At 41.6% G+C, this 21,187-nt stretch overlaps 1 protein-coding gene across 1 annotated transcript; it reads right to left on the bottom strand.

The window, feature by feature from the left end:
• Positions 1 to 18,172: 18,172 nt before the first annotated feature.
• On the bottom strand, positions 18,173 to 21,053 carry fgf20b (fibroblast growth factor 20b). The gene is made up of 3 exons (XM_085288871.1): positions 20,116 to 21,053; positions 19,779 to 19,882; positions 18,173 to 19,631 (listed from the first exon to the last, which is right to left on the bottom strand). The coding sequence occupies exons 1-3, from the start codon at positions 20,387 to 20,389 to the stop codon at positions 19,386 to 19,388; spliced, it is 624 nt and encodes a 207-aa protein (XP_085144997.1). The 5' UTR covers positions 20,390 to 21,053; the 3' UTR covers positions 18,173 to 19,385.
• Between the last annotated feature and the right edge of the window lie 134 nt (positions 21,054 to 21,187).

Genomic DNA, 21,187 nt, shown 5'->3' on the forward strand with positions numbered 1-21,187 from the left:
AACGACTCAAAGATTTCTCACAGTGTTACTGCCGACCAAGGTAATAATGTCCATAGTAAGTATTTGGGTACACATCATGGTTCTAAGATTTTTAGAGCTGAGCACAAAAACCTCAATTTCATCTGAAATCAGGAGAAGAAAATTATGGGACATTCAGGCTTTTATGTCTTTAAGGTATACCTGTAGTTTAGTTATTTGATTTCTGTCATCTGGCTTCATAGATATAACTGAATATCATCTGCATAGCAGTGAAAATACACTATGTCTTCTATTAACATTGCTTAAGAGAAGCATGTATATGTAAAAAATAATGGTCAGAGCACAGAAGTGCGTGAAAACCACAACTAACCTTTGTGTGTGAAGAAGTCTCCCCTTACAATAAAAAAGCATCATTTGCATTGTGATTAAATCTCACTGAATCAGCTGTTGCATGAAAAAAGAGACAGAGTTCCACATTTCGACAACATTTTGTTTGTAAAGGTAAGAAAATAGTAATATTATTAAAAATTGTGCTTACAGTCATTATTTTGTTTGCATTCATTACAATTTCATGTAAGTCTTTCTGCATTTGTGTGGTTTTCTGTTTTTTTTTTTTGGTTTTTTTTTTTTTTTGGCTCAACTGGAAATGCCACAGTCAGGATTTAGTGTTTTTTCCTTCCAAGATCACTCTCATCTAACCACACCCTTACATTCCAGATGAGAGAGAGACACACACACACACACACACACACACACACAAATATGTTAAAATGCCCAAATTTACAAGAAATATGTTGACAGCCTGATACAAAAACAGTTCTGACTGCTCTACTTTACGTTCCTCTTCCAAACAACTGCATGATGGGTATTTATTCATTTTTACTGCATACCCTTCTTGCAAAATGTTACGCCTGTAATAAGGTACACAGCTAGCATTTCTAGGTGGGTGGGTGCATTTCTGTTTTCTTCAGTACTTGATTGTAAAGGACAGACTTTGGAGTCAGCTACCCAGTTTCCTGTGAAAGTCAATTTAATTTTTAAATTGTCTTTTTAAATCAAAGTTAGCATCCCATTTAATATCACTTTGAGATATGAATGCTTCTTTTTTTTTATCAGCTCTAGCTAGTGCTGGCATCAGCTAGTAATTCCTTAGAGGGTTATATTAAGTTCAACACAGCCAGGCTGTCTTAGGCTTAGCTTGGCTTGACAAATCCTAAAACCCCAGTTGGCGATAACAGATATCACAATGTGCATGCTCACATAAAAAAAGGTTTCACAGGTCACATGGCTTTTCTTCACAGAATATGATTCCTATGAGTGTCACCTACTCCAGTCAGTGACAATAGTAGATAGTGGTGTCTGGTGAGTTAGTGTAATAAAATACAATTTATTTAAGTATTTTATTGTTGAGTGCGCTCTCAGTGCTGCTGTTTATTTACAAGGTGATGGCTGCAAGTTCTGAAACTTAAACCTGGATACATTTAAACATTAAAGGTTACCATCTCATAGACTAATAAGGTTTGTTGGCAGATGAAAGTGAAATTAATTGCACTGATTGAACAGGTATTCTTGATGTGTCTGTTTTGCGTTCCAGTTGTTGGAATTCCAGCTGTGTGAAACAGATTAAATAGCCAATGAGAATCAAATATAAAACATGTACACATTTTCTAAACAACATGCACATTCCTGTGACAATGCAATGCAGTTTGCACTTAACTCTGTGGTTTTATTCGAGTATGGAATAAATCTGCATTACATATGTTTCATATAAAACATGTAAACCCAACAGAAAATCTATACTGTGCTTGAAACATGAAGTACACAAAGGAGTAAATGAAAATGTGGCAATTTGAGAGGATTTTAACCCTTACATGCATGGATTATGACAACCTCAATCAGGATTTTTTTCCCCCTAATATTTCGGCATGAAAGATGAATAAAAATAATTGAAAAAATCTTGATTAAGGTTGTCATAATTCATGCTTGAAAGGGTTAAATAACAGAAACATGTCACACATCTATAATAACATTAAAGGACTAGTGGGTGCCAGGGTATGGAGTGACATGTCAGTGTGCAATGTGGTGCTTTATGTGCAAGTATGCCATCAACACCGACACAAATACAAGAAAACAGCCTTTGAATAGCTGTCCACTGTCGTGACCGCTATGTATGAAAGGGTTAAACTGACATAACCAGGTTATGTGTTCTACATCAGTTACCATGGTGATTTAGCAGGGTAAAAAGAGAGCCCCTTTCGTAACACAGGAAACTCTGACTTTAAGCTTGAGATATCTGGCTAATCTATTAATCTTGCTTCTCAGTATACCCCTCTGGTCTACCCAATTATCTACATATGATCTCACAAAAGAAAACAAAAAAACTCCTGAACAGACAAGATGGCAACAGCCCAAAAGCCAAATTTGAAGGCCAATCTTTGATATAGTGAGTATGTTTAAAGAAAAATGTATAACTTGAATAACTGCTGGTAATACTGGGATGCAGATTTTGTTACACTTGGACAAACTGTTTCTTTCCAGTCTTCTAACAGAAGCAAACCCGCAAACATCTGCAGCCTGTAGAGACACACACACAGTTGTTAACCTGACTCTTGGCAAGAAAGTGAAAATCTTATTTCCCTAAATGTGCAACTGTTACTTTAAGATTGGAAACTATGCCGGATTAAAATAAATCCTTTCACTTGAAAGAAAAAGTAACACATTTAGCTCAGACTGAACATCCCACCATCTTGACGGGAGCTCCATTGTCACGACAAACATGCTTTAAGCGGACAGGAAGTAACCTGAGCCAAACGAGAGGATATTGAATCAGATGTTGCTAGCTTGTTTTTCAGAGCAGGGCAATTATATTTGACATAAGGCGCTTTCCACTCATGCATCAGTGCTCTCCACTTTCAGAGACTGGTATCACATTGGTCCAGTGGTTTGCCTTTCTTCCTCTCAATTTTACAAAGTCATTTTGCTGTAGATGATGAACAATGGCTGTCTTTTCAGAGATCCTATAACCTTTTCTTCCCGGGGGACCCCTTTGCAATCGAGTATGCCAAAGCATATTGTCATTCGCGTTGCTTGCGCGGTCCAAATTGTAATCTTCCCAGTGCTGCTTAGCGATATCTTGAGATTCAAAGCGCAGTTAATTGTCAGCATGTTCTGACCTGAAATGCATCTCTGTTGGCGTCATCACAGTGCTACATTCATCACATTTGTCTTAAACTTTTAACCCAGAGGAGCCATTTCTTCAAACTTGGGGTTTTGACTCGAGCCTCTCCCGCCTGTTTTCCAGCATTTTCCTGTGTTTTGTGTTTGAGCTCTGGAGCGCTCCATTTTCTGTCTGGGAACATGCATCCTCTTCAGCTTGCGTGACCCTGTCCGCCCCCTCCACCCCCACCCATGGGTGGGCTGTGACCCTGCTTGCCTGCAGCCACTACAGGTTACAAACTCTCACCCTGCAATGCTTGTAATCCTAGGGATGTACTTCAGTGTGCTTAGTGCTCTTTGCCCCTTTCTAGAATTCAGTAGGAGCCCAACAGGTCACAGGTCAGCGTACCAAACAGAAGCTGCAGATAAAAATAGCCACTGATACATAGGTCATCTAAAAATACTAGCTCCTGTCCGTTCTTATTTACGGAATACTTTGTTTTGCAGGGAAACATTTGGGAACTTTTGACATTTTCCACCGGCCAACGTCTGCAGAAACAGGAGTGAGAGGCTGTTTTGTTCGGACAAAAAGCGGGCTTGATGATGCAGATGTCTTTTTCTTGTATGTAACCTCATACTGCTGAGAAAATGTCAGTGCAGGCGAAAGAGTGTGTGGACATCAGATTCTCCGGGACCTTAAGGGGCCCCATGCACTGACAAATAGAGCACTCTGTCCTTATCTCGACAAAGTAAGAATTCCACCTCTGCTGCTGGAGACGGCAGCGTCTGAAGCCAGAGTTTATGAACAATAAAAAGCATATTAGGAAAGCTCTAAAATTAGCCACGGTTGAAATAAAATTAGTCTTTATTGCAACTGTGTTTGACTTTGTATTGCCTCAATTTATAGTGGCTGCGCTATGTTTGACAGCAAACAGTGGATAGTTTAATAGGAAGGGTTGATAAAAGGTGATTGACACCAAAGTGCACAGTGTTCCAAATTTACCACGCCATGACAAATCTATAAATACAAGCCTGGTGTTCTTTCAGGAAACGAGGTAGCCTCTTTTTCTAAGAATGAACAAACTAATCAAGACAGCATTCTAGTCCTTTATTGACTTACTCATGCATTACAAGTGTGGAAAAAATGCTTTTTTATTGCACTTTCACAAGATGACACCTGGCAGAACTGATGTAGGTGAGCAGAGTGTGCTCTGTCTTGGGGATCTGGGGTTTCCCACTGCAGCTCCATGCAGGAACAAGCACCAGAGCAACGGAAAGGAGGAAATTATATATCTTGACTGCCAAATACCTACACTTTTAACTTAGGTGGTAGTCATTTGTGAGGTGGCTAGTGCAGTCATGCTAATCAGTAAGTGACCAGAGAGTAGTGATGCTTGGTGTATGAAAAACGGGGAAAAAAATACAATATACAACTTCTTACTAAGGTGTTGGTCCACAATATGCTGCCAGCTGTCATGTAATTAATATATCCTTAGTGCTTATTTTCTTATTATATTGTTTTATGTACTTTAATAATGAAGGTTTGTAAAGCAAGGCCACTTTTGACTCATAAACTGAGTGCTCAGCCAGACTGAAAAACAGGAAGTTAGTGTAGAGCTGTACAAGTATATTAATAAATACAGGAAGCCAGACAGAAAAGAGGAACTTGTACCATATAAGGAGTGTTTGTATCGAAACTGTGTGACGTGTAAAGTACCAAAATAACACCTATATGTGAGACGTTATTAAATTCTAATGTTAGAGTTTCTGCAACTGGCTTTTAGGGCTGTGCAGGGCTCTCTCTTCCGGAAGATGATTGAATAAAAAGAATTATAAATGTTTTTGACCACTATGAGTCGGGTTTTCTCTGTTCTATCATGGGGATCAAAGAATCGGGTTTTAATACAGGTTAGCTTCAGTCTCTCATAAAGCGGTCAGGAGGGTTGAGATATGATGACCACAAAGATCATAACATTTGATTGATATCATACTCATTTAACAATTCAGTGACCTATCGTGCCTTAAAATCGAAGGGAACACTCTCTTCAGATTTCTGTTTCATTGGGGTATAAAGGTGAACTCTGGTGGGCGTACAGCATGCCAGTAAAACTCTGCACACAGCAGAGTCACAGCAGAGCCCATCGCTGTAGGTGTCGGATGTTCCTGGTGTGTGTGACAAATGGACCAGGCCGTGTGTTGGTTATATGATGCTTGTGAGTTTTTCACCACTGTACAGTCAACTGTCCATTCTTTATAATTAGGTGTGTAAACAGTGAAATCCTGGCTGATGAACTGTTCTTTGTGACATTCTGATCATATTCTGATTTTTAGGACTTGTTCAGTTTATCATTTCATACAATCCACGAGGACCATAATTTCAAATCATCCAACTCTAACTCACTGACTCTTTGTGATGGAAACAGCTTGAATCTGTGCACTGAAGTTAAACTGCTCCAAGATCGGCTAGCGGGCTGGTTAGCCCAACTAGCCTGGCTATTTATGATGTGTAATCAAACATTTACTGGAACCTGATGTAAATATGGCCAATCTCAAACTCACATCAGCTTTTCCAGCATGTCCAGTTGGTCTTCATTATAGTAATTAGCTGTGTCTTCGGCTGCGAGTGAGGGGTTTTAGTTGGAGAATCCACAGTTTCCAAAGCTCAAGGTTGTGGATCAGGTGAGGAGTGAGTACAGATTTCTAGAGGAGACTCTAACATGGTCCAGAGGTGTATGAGAAGATGTGCCCAGAAACTTTTAAAATCATTGTTTGCAAAAGCTGCGGCTAGCTTGACTAGTAGCCAAGCTAGCAGCAGCGCATTACATTTACAGTGTTATCTGGCACCATCATCAGGTCTGTTTATGACCACAATCATTCGCTTGACTGGGACTTTCTGTTTAGTGCCATTTGCAAACATTAGCATGCCGCTATTCTAAACTAATGACACATTTATCCAAACTGTCTTTCTGAGCATGTTAGCAGGAGTTAGCTAGTTAGTTAGCATAAATCTTCAGTTTTTCTAATTCATTTTTGACATCTTAGGATTTGCAGGGCTTTCTTGTGTCAATGCTGTTAACTCTCCTGACTACTTCAAGCTCCACTGTCACTCCCGTTACAGTCTTCCTGCCTCTGTGTGTGTTATACATATCTGGTGACATCTGGGAACATTATCATAGCACACTCTGAAGGCCTGAGAGCGGCGACACGATGTACTGCGAGGGGATCAGTGCTTTCTAACATCAAAGCTGCTACGCTTGTTCTACGTCACAATCAGAGATTCTCCGGCACTGATAAATAAGCATTAGTTTGCCTCTCCCAGTGTTTATTTTTGGTGGTGACGTTTTCTTCTCGAGTCCCATCGCCCCCATCCTCAAACATACCCTCTGAAAGCTTGAGGAACTTTTAAGAGATGAGCACGCTATCTCCTCTTGAGAAGTGTTGCGTGAGACCATGTGTGTGTAGTTTATCAGAGCTTTTCTTTGTCTCTTTTCATCCAGCTCCCTATTTCTAAGTTCTTCATAAAACACAGCTGCCTCCTCTTGAGACTAGACTTATCTGTCATTCAGGCTCCCTCCTCTTTTTTCACTGTGGTCTAAATGCATGGACCACCAACCTCTCATCTTCCCTGAGGAGTAAAGGCAAGGCGATGTGATGGAACAGATGAAATTCTCCTCAGAGCTACGGGACCTGGTGGTACTTTGTCTAGCCCATCTAGATCACTCTGATAAGGTGCCACGATAAGTAACATGAAAGTACCCTGTCATCAGCTTTTTCTTCTCTTCTTTTCTGCCCACAACATCACAGCGAGGCAAATAGACAATACTTTTGCATATCACTGGCTTTCAGAAGTAAAAGATGGCATGAAAGAGTTCTCAAGCCTCATCTCATAATTATCTACTTCATTGGGTCTCCTGCTGTCCTCTCCATTAGAACCACATTCTTCAGGTTCAGCTCAGAACCCAAAGCTAACAGCGATGTTTTATTACTGATCTGATACTCTGTGGCACTACATCTGACTTCACAAGGCCCTGACTTTTGTGTTGGACTGAGGTCCTGAGCTGCAGTGCCAGGACAGCAGATTACGCTCACTATTTTCCACCCTTAGCAAAAGCAGTTCATCTAAATTATGCTAACTTTATCTGCTGAAAGCAGTAATAGTTTTCTGTCACAGTAATTTTTTTTTTTTTAGCATCAATAGTATCATTTTCACATTAGTATCTCTCAGCACCTTTCTTTTTTGGAGATATAAATACTTTTGCTTGGACCAGTTTGTTTCAAAAACATATTTTTTTACCTTAACTGGTTAGATGTGGGCCATCTAACCAGTGGGCCATCGCCATTTTCCCCCCATTGGAATCTTTTGCAAATGCCAAATGCTATTTTTTGCATTTGATTTCATTTTTTTTAAAAGGATGTGTTGCTGAAATGTTTCCAATTTACAGAATGACAAGCCCAGTGCCAAACCTGAACAAATTAATTATGTCAGCCACTCTGCAGACATTCAAGCATACTTCAATCAGCTCTGTTCTGATCTTGCGCAGCATCCTTGTGGGTCAGACCAAAGGAATGAGGTGGTCTCTGTGAAAATAAACATTAACTGTGAGATGTATTACACCCAATTGCAAAACATCCACCAATGACAACATAAACCCTTACCTGTCTTCCTTCAGGGCCCGGGATTGTAACTGTGACTGTGATTGGTCGCTCTGGGTGAGGCATGTTGGGGAAATAGCATGCCTTTCTCCTCACAAGAAAACTGTCTTTGTTTGACTCTGACAGGGGGAATGTGTGGCTAAGCATCTATGTGGCACTTTGAGCGCTTGAAATGAGTCCCCAGTATTTTCCTGATGTGCGCAAGGAAGCGCTTTGATCCTGGGTATCAACTCACTGGAAGATAGTGCTTTTCCTGGTTTGTTTCTTTTAGAGACAAACTGAGTTATTTTCTAATCTAAACCAAGACTGAGAAAGAAAAGTGTCAAATTCTACCTTTGAATACTCAAATATGACAAAATTAGCTTTCTTTAATAATGAAACCAGGTATTGTCTTTCTTTTGCCCAACAATTTCTTTTTGCATTTCAATAATACAGAGTGGTTGACCTGCCTAGCTGGCAGCAGGTTTTTGATCACCTCACTGATAACTCTGAATCCAATAAAAACACACCTGGGTTATTGAAAGACCAGAGCCAACCAGACAGACTAATGTGAGCTGGACCAGCCTATTAGTGCAAGCACAGTAAGCATTATAGGGAAATGGCAAGGAAATAAATGGCTCCTCTCTCTAACACTGGAACATTTGAACAACTCCCCAAACTGTTCTGCTGAGTCCCAAAGCTTTGAAGTCTAATGTCTGCCTACTGAAGCAGACACTGTTCATATCTCCTTGGTTGAGGCATGGGAAATGAACCCAAGAAGCACAAGTGAAGGTCTACAAAGCTTAAATATGATATTTCCTGTGTGTTCGGTCGCTCTGTTCTTGGCCAGATCTGTATGGTGATTAGTTACTGGGACGTGGAGAGGTATGCATGCCTTATGAGCAGGAGGACAAGGAAGAAGAACCTCATCAAAACCACTCCCTGTCCAGCTACTGCTAATCTTTGTATTCTACTTATAGCGGTCACTGATCTGTGAAGGCTTTTCTAACTAGTCCTGGGTGTTATTAGAGACTAAACCACGTATGTCCACATTATTAGATCTCTTAAAAATCTGCATGAATTTTCCTGTAATGTCACTTTGAGTTTGACATCTGGGGTTTAGGGTTTGGAAAGGTCTACAATAAAACTGATGGCCACATCCAGTTTTTGATTTGGCCAATACTTCTTGAGCATGTATCTGGAAAACAAATGGCATCTACGTTAGCCTGATTTTGCGTTTAGTGTTCATATCCACATGTTAGCATGATACAATGCTCAAACTGAGCTCAGCGTTAGCTCAAGTGGACCATGGAGTCAAGATCAGCCAACATTCTCAGCAGACGAGCAAAGTCCCGCATTAAAGCACCCTTTAGCCTGAATATAGTTACCACTGCCCCTGCAAGCTAATTTGCAACCCACCCAATTTTTCATGTTATTTGCACCATTTCGGACTTATATATCATCTCATTTGTCCTTGATGTCCGCTCTGTTCTGTGATTCACATTCTGCACTCTCTCCACCTTTTCAAGTGTAGTTTAAGGTCACACCATTGGTTGTTGCATGCTTTGACTATGATGTCACCACATTTCCTCAACCATTTACATCTAGTTTTTGCTTGCCACTGTTGCCATCACAAATTGCTTAATGTTAGGTTACCATAAACTAAGCTTGACAAAAACCAATAGGTTAAAATCCAACCCAAATGACAGTAGAGCATTTCGACACCAGCAGTTGTCACTATTGGCATGTGCTACAATTCATGAGGACAGTGGAGACCATAAACTGGGCACTGGTTTTCAATATCTACATCACAGAACAGAGCCAGACTGCAAAAAGTGGTCCTGATAGAACTATGAAGAGTTATATACTGAACTATGTTTGCCTCTTAAACTGTATCTTTGCTTTTAACTGAAAGCATTAATGTGTCTCAGAGTTTCTAGCATGGCTCAGCTGCATGTTGTAAAAATAGAATAGCAACCTCCTTATAATTAGTAAAAATATCAGGAGGTTGCAGCAACCAACTTTTGATCGCAAGGCGATTGCACAGGTCACCTGTGACAACTTATCGCCAACTGCACTTACTCTCAGACAGTTTTTCACATAACTGCTCAGACAGATCGCCCGTACACTGCAATCAGTTTGAGTCAGTCTGCACTGATTTCTGAAGTTCTGTTTCAAATCTATGAGGTTCTGGCTGAATGTACGTAAGTAGTTAATGTGAATTTCTGTGTATGTACAAAGCAAGAAATTGGAGATTTTTTTGCCAATTTATCGTAAAGATATTGCATTTACTGGCCAACCTGAACACGTTTAATTGACACTGATAGCAGGCTGGCTCCATCTTTTTGCCACTTTATCGCTGTCTTGATGCGCCAACGTCAGTTTGAAGACAGCAATTAACTGTAACTGTTACAAATTTGCAAGGTGACTGCATAGTGAGTCAATTAGTCTCCAATTACTGTGTACGCTTCATACATGACGAAAAGAGATGCCCACAACCCAATTTTCAGCCACAAAGAGGAGGATATGTTTTCAGTGGCAACGGTGCCAATGCTAGCTGGCTTGCAGACAACATCAGATTTTTATGAGGCCTTTAACGTGCACGAGTTGTGATGTTGTTTGTTGTGCATATGTGTGATATTTTCATCTTCAGCGAAGAAGAATTTGGTATTCTTCTAAGGGACAGTTGGTGATGTTGCATTCGTTATATTTGTTGAACACGCAACTTGCCAATTCACATCTCAGGTATTACACCATGTATGCAACATGCTCACCGAACTAGAATTGTTCTTAAAAAAAAGTCAAAATCTCGATCTTTGAACGGCGCGTCCTCTTCTTTCAGTCTCTTTTAACTCTTGTGGTTTATCACCTATTGCGGTTCTTTTGTGGTTTTTCATGTTGCCTCTGATACTGGAACAAATGCAGGCTTTGGGAAAATAAAAGCTCGCTCCAGGCTTTGCTGATTAAACACTGAATCTGTGATAAGCAGGAGATATCAGCAGTTGTGAGCAGCATGCTGGGATGGATTTTGATTGATATGGGTCCATTAGAAAGTCTTCTAAAGATACTGTCACAGGAGTTTTCATCACACATGCTGGCTGGGAAATAATCATGTTATAATTCCATTTGAGAGTTTTTAAAGTCATTTTCATTGTCATTCATCCAGTTTTCTCATCTGTTTATACTAGAAGAAGATCCAAATTCTGTTACTTTGTAAAAGGTTTCCTAATCTGAAGAAAGGTCTATAAGACTAGATCCACATATTGTTGAATGGTCTGCACACTGTGAAGCTCCCTGAGATAGACTTAGTCTGGTTTTAGATTGTATAAATACAGACCTGATATGAGTTAATGCTATCTTATCCAATAAACCCATAAGAAGGCTCTCCCCCCCCCCTATTTTACAAAAACAAAATGGCCTTCAGTTTTACAGTTGGTGGTGTCTGGGACGTGCAGAAGTTTGTGTCCAAGTTAACCGAGGTTTAGCACCGTCCACTAGTCTTGTGTGTTGTGGTTTAAAGGTGGAGTCAGTGAGGTGGCTGTGTTAAACCGCCCGTCTCGTTGCCTCTGTAGTGGAGTCATGTGTCTTTCCTGGCCAGGGGATTTCCTTCTTCCAGAAGCACTCAAAGTTATTACTGTGGAGGAGGATCTGAGCTCTGCTGCAACGCCTGTTTGAAGTTCGCCACAACGTTTTGCACCGCTAACACTCCCAGAGATCACAGCGAAGAGCAGCCGCAGCAGCAGGGAGCACACACACGCAGACGCACACACCGCTGTCTGGTTTCATTTTAATGTGATCCGAGGTTACAGGCGTGATAACAGTTGTGCAAATCCACTTTCACCCAGCTTTTATATCATACACACTTAACACTATGCATAAGTGATGTAATTAGGGGTCGTAGCATTTATAATGCAGCAGATTACAGGTCTATTGATTCACATTGATTTCTCTGAAGTGGTTTCTGTTTTGGCTCACACTCCTTTCTATTCTCCAAAACAACAAGCGACTCAAGCGGCACCCTCAGAGCCTAGTGACTCGCCGGGGCTTGTTCATGTTTAGCCCTGTGATTTATACAATGCAACTATGTAAGAGCTACAGATTAATGTACTGTATGGCAAAGCCCTGTTTACTCTATCTGTAGAGCAGTCTTGTCATAGGAGATAAGCTGTTCACAATCACTAAACACACTCTCCTAGAAGGGAAAGGAAAATGAATTTTAATTGTTTAACTTAAGGATTACTTGACAAAAACTGATCTAAGTGCAAAAGAAGTTTCACACTTTAGAGTGAAGCTATGCAAATCCCTACAAACTCTTGTCTCCCGGTTTCTTCTGCAGCCCATTTGTCTTTGTACTTCTGGCAGCGTGATCTCCAGATAACGTCATGTTTAGAATATGAGTTTCTAAGTTCAAAGAGTGCTACACAAATATTAGGCTGCCGTGGTTTTAAATTCTTAATATGGAGAGCAATTATTGACCTTTCTTTGTTAGATGGTAGTTGTTTTTCAAATGTCTTTTATATGAGTAGTCAAATAGCTTTCGGGTTACAGGGAAATTTTTGCATGCCCGGTCGGATGTTCCAGTCAAATCAACGTCTAAATTTCATGTAATACTCTCATAAACCTTTGTATTTAGTGTTACCATTTGCTTAGTGTTATGCACACTAAGATGGCAAACGTGCTGTAAGACTAGCATGTCAACATGGTAAAAATCTTAGCATGTTCATGTTAGCATCACTTCGCTAACTGCTGGTATGACCATAGCTTTGTTGACACTGAGATTTTAGAGTGCAGCTTGAGTCTTTGCATTGGGTGATTGTTAGAAAGTACTTTAGCTAAGCAGCTAATTCTGTTTGAATCTATCAATACTGCAAGATGACAGCTCCCATATCCAGGCTAAATTTATGTATATCGTGAGGAATAGGAGCATTTTTGTCACTTTTTTACAGTCACTGGTCGCCATCTTGATTTCAAAAATATGAATGGGATGAGAAAGGGCGGGTCTAACTGTGAAAAACCACTTGCTCCACAGCAACAAGTTGTTAGCCAAAGAGCATAATAGATAATCCTCAATTTTGTATGACCAAGATTTACAAAACAGACTTTACTTTTATATTCACTGTGACCCGAGATGGATGACAGTGCCCATAAACACATCTGGAAAGAGTTAACAGGGGTCAAAACAGAAAGCTGTTTTCCCACAGACTTCTATAGGATCACGTCTTTTTTCAACCACAGCTATCACCACCTGGTGGCCTTTAGAGAGAATGCATTAAGAATGGTCTAATGCGTTAAAGGCAATTTTGCAATGGCTTCATTTTTCTGACCCGGAAACTACTCCCATGTTTTATACTGACCATGAGTAAAAAGCAATAAAAACAAAAACCTCTCTGAAATAATGATGCTTTGAAAACGTGAGATGAAAATATTTGAAACTGAGCCCAGTGCCTAAATGTATTGGATAAATGTGTTGCAAGAAAAAAGGCAACAGAGTTCAGGGAAACAGAAAGACGTGAAAAAAAAGAAGGTTAAATGCAATAATGTCTCACAGGCTGATATTTAAAGCTAGAATATTTGCTTTCTTCACTTTCCTTTCACAAGGTGAAAAACATGCAAGATATCTTTCTGATTTCCTGGAAACAACAGCAGATGTTTAAGATATAGTTACGACTTTTAAAGTTGATATCAAATAATACAAATATTTTTAAAATGTGTGATCCTCTCTCATCTTTTACCTGTTGTCCATGCTCTTCATTTAAAGCATAATCACTTTTTTTAAAGGCACATATCAACCTGATTCTATTTTTACTTTAGACTGCTGCAGCTCAGAGCCTCTGTGTGGACGAAACAGTCAAGCAGTGGAAAAGTTTTAAGTGTTGCTGTTGTTCTGTCAGCTCAAGCAGTTGCTGTCCTCAATGAGAGGCAAACAAAAAACAAAGAATGTTCTGTTGTCACTCACAGGAATAATTAGTGGTATTCTCCAGATTTGGATGTTGGCCAAAGCACGGCATTTCATCTGCCACTGTGAGCTGAACATATATTGGGTTCAAATGAGCTGAAATGGCCAATAGACGTGCAGGGTTTCACGGTGAATTCTTCTCACGTATCGTTTTTCTCTTCCCCCGTCTTTATGTGGCTCGCTTTAAGCCCTCTTTTCTCTCCTTCTCCCCTTGTTTTGTTATTTTACCTGGAGGTGCAGGTGTGAAAGGGTGAGGCCGTGGAAAAACATTCGATTCCGTAAGCTTGTCATGAAGGAACCCATTGACTGACCTCTGCATCTTGGCACACAATGACAAATGGGTTTGCAATTTTCCGCCTGACTGAGGGGCAACAAAGCACATTTCCACTTTCACCGGTAGGCAGCGAGAGTACAGTCTCCCGCTATCTCACTTGCTCTTTAACCAGGCGGTAAGCGTTACACATAGCTGGACTCTTTACTTTGGCGCCTTCTACCCGTACGGTCAAAACAGACAGTCCCACTCGGTGTGATGTATCAAGGCAAACATAGTTAAGTGAAAGCCTGACTTCACGCAGTGAGGTAATCTGCTGATGAAGACAAGAAAGGCTTGTTTTTCTTGCATCACATTTTAAGACTACTGCTCTTTTTTCTGCTCACAGTCACTGTCACAAAAGCTCAGATCGTCTCAAACTGGTTTCTTCACCATGACAGTGATTTCACTGTACTCACCAGATCTCAGTTGAGTGGTGCAGCTTTGCGATGTGGTGGAACGCCACATTCACGTCATGAACGTGCAGCTACTGTGTGATGCTTTCATCTCATCTAAACCAAACTAGCATGTGTGTCTTCGGTGGACTTTTGCACTGGTTAAAGCAGCTGCACAAATGTCAAATAACTTTTAATAAAGTCATCATTTGTTGTTGTAGCTGCCTGCAATCTTCCCAAATTACCAGATTAGAAGAAAGACAATGCTCTAAGTGAATGTGAAGTCTGTTATATCTAATATGTTCCAGCATTTCCAAGCTACACAAGGTCTTATATTTTATTTCTCTGTGTGTTATTTTGTTTATGCATGTCTGTAAATGCTAGCTGGTGTTCCTTTTTTCTTTCAATTGCTTCCAAAGTGTCCAAGAATGTTAAAAGTGGAAGCTATGGAAATGAACCAATTGACCTTTTTTCTGACCCTAGAGATCTCCACGCCCTGCGGGAGCACAAACTGTCAGACTGCAGCAGAGTTGGGAAATCAAAGAGATCTGTGCTGTTATTTAGTGCGGCGGCACCTTCAGACCTGCTGCCACTCCCCCAGCATGGATTTCACACACTTTTTTTTGCCACACTGCTTTCAGTTCAAAGAGATAATTTGGTGTTAATGAGAATGGCAACTGTTTAGGAACCACAGCGGCTGGTTTTATTGCTTATCTTGGCATGATTGCACAAAAAACAAATCCACTAGTGATCCAGACATATTTGCATATTTGCAGGGTTATTGTGTGTGTGGGTGTTTTGCATCTGCCCTGGTGGGACAGTCCAGCCAAGGAGCCCGGAGTGGTGATTATGTCCTGTAGGGATAACCTGCCATGGTGCTGAGAGCCTAATTGATGCCTCATGCTTTTTGGGAGGCAATTATAGCGTCGAAATGTCAAGACCTAATTTGTGACTCTGTAATGTGGACACGCAGGCCAGAGGAAACGGTGACACGGCTGCTCCGGAGGAACTCACACACTGGTTTGGTCAGCAGATGTGAGGGGCCTCTTTTGAGCGAGCTGGTCTAAAGTGAGGGGACTTAATAAAAAGATGCAATTTTTATTCTGTAAAACAGTTAAAGTTCATGCCTTCAGAGTATAAAACAGGCACAAACATTTAATCAGAAATGTGCACTCAAGTGTGAAATGTGAGCTTACCCATTATCCCAATGATAAATTAGCACACAGTACTGTCATATAATACTCGATCAATCAACGCTGCATTAGCACATAGTTTATATTAACAACTGATGAAATTCCTGTTTGTAATATCAAAGCTTCAGCTCTGCGTACTGTTTTAATGCCTTTTAGCTCTTTGTTTTGGCCACAGCCGGACTGTTTTGCTTCACTCCCAATGCTTTCTTAACTTTGCTCCAAGTGCCGAGCAGACGGTTATTTCCAGTGACAAAAGGCTCAGCTGCACTCTGCCAAACAGGAGACAGAGCTGTTGACTGGATGTTGGCATAGTGGAGCATTTAGCATCTGTGTTACAGTTGAAGGTGGAGCTGTAATTATCAACAAATCCGGACATAAAGATGATTATTGACTCCATAAAAAAATAATAATTAAATTTGCAAACTGATTAGAAAGTGTGAAAAAGTTTTATATTGTTTTTTACATTCTCTTAAACCCTGTTATCTGCGTGTGATTGGTGATTAGAGTGCATCATGTGTGGTATATACTTTTATCGACACCCTGCTGATCTCTGTGTGCTGTTTTTGCTCTGTTAGATGCTAAAAATGGCAGCTGTGGATTTTCCAGCTCAGATTCCTCAGCCTCCACCAGGTTCTGTGTGTTCACGTCCCTTTAGTCGAACAAAGCACCGTCAGTCACCGGCACCGTTTCATGCCTTGTTAACCGAGACTCTAAACTCTGCAGAAATGTGCCCCGGCTTCTTCTCCTTTCTGTACCGCACAACACCTAAACATGGCTGTTTTCTACTAATGTCTCCATGGAGATGCAAACAGAGGAGCATATTTTCCACTGGAGCTGACAGCTCGCGATGTGGAGTGTCAGTAAATCAGGTATGCCGGTCTAATTGCAGCGTGCGAAGTGCAAAACCACAAAATCCTCTTAGCTATGACACTAAAAATTATTGAACTCTAACAAAGTACAATGCAGGACGTGTAAAAAACTCTATTTTTCTTTTTCAGGGCACAAAACATGAATGACTACTGGAAGCTTGGATCAAGGGATGATATTTGGGAAGGCTGGATGTAGATTTTTCCGGAATGCCTCTCTCTCCCTCTTTCTCTGTGTCTCTCCATAGACTAGGATAAAAGCCTAAAAGTATCAAGTGGATAACGCTATACTTACACTTCTGCTGTAATGCCCATAAACACACATGCAGCTAATAATTTGTGCGCACAGCAATTTACTAAGGAATAAACAAACAACAAAGAGCCTGAAATCAATAGTTGCAGGATTGCAATGACACAAAGCTGCAGGCACCATCCCTGTGCAAACACAGTCTTAGAAGTGGCCACAGCTTTAAAGCAACAGGTGAGCTTCTCGGCACCTCCCCTGTCTTCCCCAATGCAGCCTTCTAAATATAGAAATTATGCTCTCTGATAATTGGGGGCAGACAACAAAGCCGGCTATATTTACACCCTCCTCCTCCTTCTGCTGCTGCTGCTAAGTCATGTTCCCAGCTGACAAACAGCAGGCCTGAGATCAGAGTGTGAGAGCTGGAGTGCTGAGGGAACACCTGCGCTGCCTGACTGGACTGTGAAGATAGATGAGGAAGATCACTGACTTCCACACCTGCCAGTGGACTCATGCCATACCCACACATTCACACAAACTTGATTTGCTTTTCCCTCCCGAGGGCTCTTTAAGGCCGCTGCTGAGGACGCGATGAAAGTCGGTGGAGCATCCATTAAGCATGGCAGACGGCCCTCCAGAGTGGGTGTGGACGAAGGGGTTTAAGTGTTTTCAGCAAGGAGTCGTGGACCACCTGGAGGAGGAGGAGGAACGGGGGGAACAAAAGCATCTGTCTAAAGGGGCCAAGTTGACTCCAAAAAACCCCACCAGTTTAACAAGTGCCAAAGAGCACTTCTGGGCATCAGGTATCACAAGTCAGGATTTCCAGCATGTTTAAAGAGATGACCTTCAAAATGTGAAAAGGGAGGGCTTACGCGCTTAGATTGGACAAAGTCTGCTTTTCGTGCCTACAAAGGCAATGGCGACAAAGCCTGCACTGAAACATTAGTATTGTTGGAGATGTCGGGAACAAAAACAGCAAAAAGCTCCAGGTCAAAGTCACGGACAAACTCTGGAAAACATGGAACAAGACAGGAACAAAGCCCTGTTTGAAAACTGAGTGTCTAAAGAAAGACATGCTGGAATAGGCCTGCGTGCGTTTACTGGATGGACAGGGGGATGTCCACGTGCGTGCAGGATATATAATCCACTCCTGGATGCTGTCATTAATCGACAGCAGTTGATGTTCAAGGTGTGCAGGTGGGAAAGTCCCACAGTATCACTCTGTAGACAGGAGAGAGTTGGCAGCAGGGTTGACTATCCATATCAAGACAACCCCACTGGCTCACACACTCACACACACAGTTCACAGACTGATCTTTCATGCTTCAACACAGATCTGATCCCAACCATGGAGGAAACTGTGTACAGATAAGAGATACTGCAATGTAGTTTTATTTTGATGTTCATGTGCAATTAATATTTTGAACATAAAGACATATTGAGAAAAAAAAGAGAGAAAGAGAGACTACAATTTCTTAAAGATGTCTTGGCCACCTGGACATTCTTTAATAGGACATGACAACAAGGCTACAAATCTCAAATGGTGAGCAGGACTTTCTTAATCCTTATCGCCCTGACCTCTTCTTTTTATGCAGCTGCTAAAGTGGCAGGACCCGAGCTAAAGGTCAGATTTTATTTGGCTTCGATCATGTCCTCTACGTTTGGAGCGTTCGGGAGGGAAGCTTTGAAGTTTTATGCATCCATCAGGTCTATGATTCGTCTCCAGGCGTAATGGCATCCATAAAGAAAGACAACATTGATCTCATAAGCAGGTTTAAACTGTTCAGAGGCAAAGTTAACCAGTAAAGCACACTTTTTTTTTTTTTTTTTATTTAAATACCCCCGTGTCAGTTGCCGTGTCAAAAAAAAAAAAAAAAAAAAAATTCACAGTAATCACATTATGATAAAATGCATGCCAGATGTGGGAATCTTTTCAAAGAATTTGCTATTGTTTTTTTTTTATAATTTTTTAGTCATTAGTACTAGCTGAATAAATGACAGTTCAGTTCAGTGTGTCAGTTTTTCTATAGTACAGTTTCTAGTGGGCTTTTGTTTTCTATATTATCGTTACAATTCTAGCTGTAAAAATATATTCTCAAATAAATAAATATATAGCATAAATATGTGTATCTAAAATGAATAAATAAGCTTTTACACTTTGTTTTTTTAAACAGGTCTAAAGACAGGTGAGATTAAAGAAAAATCTGTATTCCTTCAAAGTCCTTCTGATCAAGCTACGTCTCTCTGAGTGACACTGTAGTACCATCTTGTAATGTCACAGATTCCCACAGACTCCACACCAGCTGGCATCTCTGTCCAACTGAGGAGATACTCCACAACCGTTCAGCCCTGCTTCTTATTTGTCTCCTAATCCACGCAGGTACTTTTGTGGAAACAAATGACGCCCTCATGCAGAGCGTGCAGACATTCTAGCCTGTCCTCCTGGCTGCTGAGAGATGATGGCCCGTGCATTCCTACAAGAGGCCCCCCACCCCCTTCTCCGATGCCTTTATCCCCGCTGGTCGGGCTGCTGTTCACCAGCTTGCGACCGGTCACATCCCCGCCTGCGTCCCTCCTTCTTCCTTTCTGCTCCCAGGACTGCCTGCCAAGGCTTTTTAAGCATCTATTCCTGATCTGGACCAGGCCTCCAGCTCTCAGCTGTGTCCCAGGATATCCCTGTACAGCTCTGGCACGCGCTCAGGGTCCACAGGCCTGGGCAAGAAGTGTGTAAATTTCTGGTGCCGCCTGGATTTAGTCCCATCCCTTGGTGTCCCATCTTTATTTAATGCCACAAAGTAACGCGTCCCTTTGTCTCCGTGCTTGTAGCGGTTGGATGAATACGTGTTGTACCAGTTCTCCTCAAACTGCTCCCTGAAGACACAATCAGCCGTGAGCTCCTTCTGCAACATGATGTGGGGGGAAACAGAAACACACATCCCAGTTATTCATTAGGATTATTAATTATAGAGGAATGAAAAAGTCTTTCGCAGGGGAAAAAATTGAGAAATAAAGATTTGGGCAACAGGAACAAGAGAAATGATACTTACAGAGCCATACAGCTCTCCTTTGTTGTTCATCCCCAGATAGAGTCCACTGTCCACCCCTTTAATGCTTATCAATCCAACAGCCAGGCTTATGAATTCCAAAATACCTGCAGGAGAATAACACAGTTGTTCTGTAAAGCCTGGCAGAGATAAAAGAATACGATCAAAGAAACTCAGTTCATTACCACAATTAATATTTGTAAATAATCAGAATCAGATCGAAACCTGTCTGTTCTAATACCATTGTTGGCGCGTTTTCGTTCTTCCTCTCATTTGTTTAATCTCAACTACTTTTCTGCAAGTGGAATTATATTTTGAAAAAAATGATCTTAGTATTTACCAAAACGGCTGTGGTCCTTCCTCGTGCCTTGCACTGTGCCATCCGGAAGTATTTCCAGATGAAATCCAGTTCTGCAGTACAACTGCCTCCTCCTGAGAATTCCTTTGAGGTGCGTTAAATCCGAGAATCTGTCCCCAGGTACGAGGTGCTCTTCCAGCCGCGTCTGGCTCTCCGTGAGGAAGAAATGAGAGCCGACTTGTGCGACACCGTCGATGCCGTGCCAGACGCCTCCAACTTCTCCCAGAGTGGCAGCACCACCACCAGCAGCAGCCATCGCGTCCGAGCTCAGCGGGTAAAGTTCAGAGAGGAGGTCCGGAGGGAGCGCTCTTGCGTAGTAGGCTACCTGGCTGCCACTTATTGCATGTTTACGTCCCTTCTCCTCCTGTGTTACTTAGCACATGTCCCCGTGTGGCAGTCACAGCCTCGGGTTCGTTTCCCCTGACATCAAACACTCAGAAAATCTCAGCTACTGGCTGCACAGACTTCTCCGGGTTGTTGTTGGGTTGTTTTTTTTAAGGTGCGCCTTCTTCATCAGTTGGAGGTGGGCTGCAGTTGCTGGTCAGACAGCCCGCATGTTGCATACCTGTCCACAGTAGATGCTCGCGCCTCTGTTGTGCCGTGGCGGAGGTTTCAGTAAGTAAGGGGCTCGTTGAACGCTGCAGTGCAGGTAAAAGGAGCTCCTGGAGGTTTTGTGCTCAGAGGCAGGTGCAAAACCACAGGACTCGTAGTGGGCGGGGCTGTCAGATTAGACGTGCCCTTACAGGGCCTTTTCCCCCTCTTATCTCAGTGAGAGAGAAAGAGAGTTGTTGGTGGGCTGGTGGCTTAAACTGAGCGCGCATCACTTAAAATAAAACCAAAAATAGCAAAGATAAACTATAAACCACTTTACATCACCTTTAACACGAGATATAACTCTACGTGTAGTTTCCCCCCCAGCAGTTCTTTCACTCCTACAAATTTGACGTTCTTTAATCCACGAGCTACTTGAAATACCCACGGCATTTCTCGCGAGCTCGCGAGTAGCAGACGGCTCGAGCTCCCCTGCTCTCCCTCTCTCTCTGTCTGTGTGTGC

The sequence above is a fragment of the Mchenga conophoros genome, linkage group LG2, assembly GCF_057382185.1.
Source record: "Mchenga conophoros isolate Kocher_MC1m ecotype Shallow Benthic linkage group LG2, M_conophoros_male_GT1.1, whole genome shotgun sequence".
NCBI classification, from domain to species: domain Eukaryota; kingdom Metazoa; phylum Chordata; class Actinopteri; order Cichliformes; family Cichlidae; genus Mchenga; species Mchenga conophoros.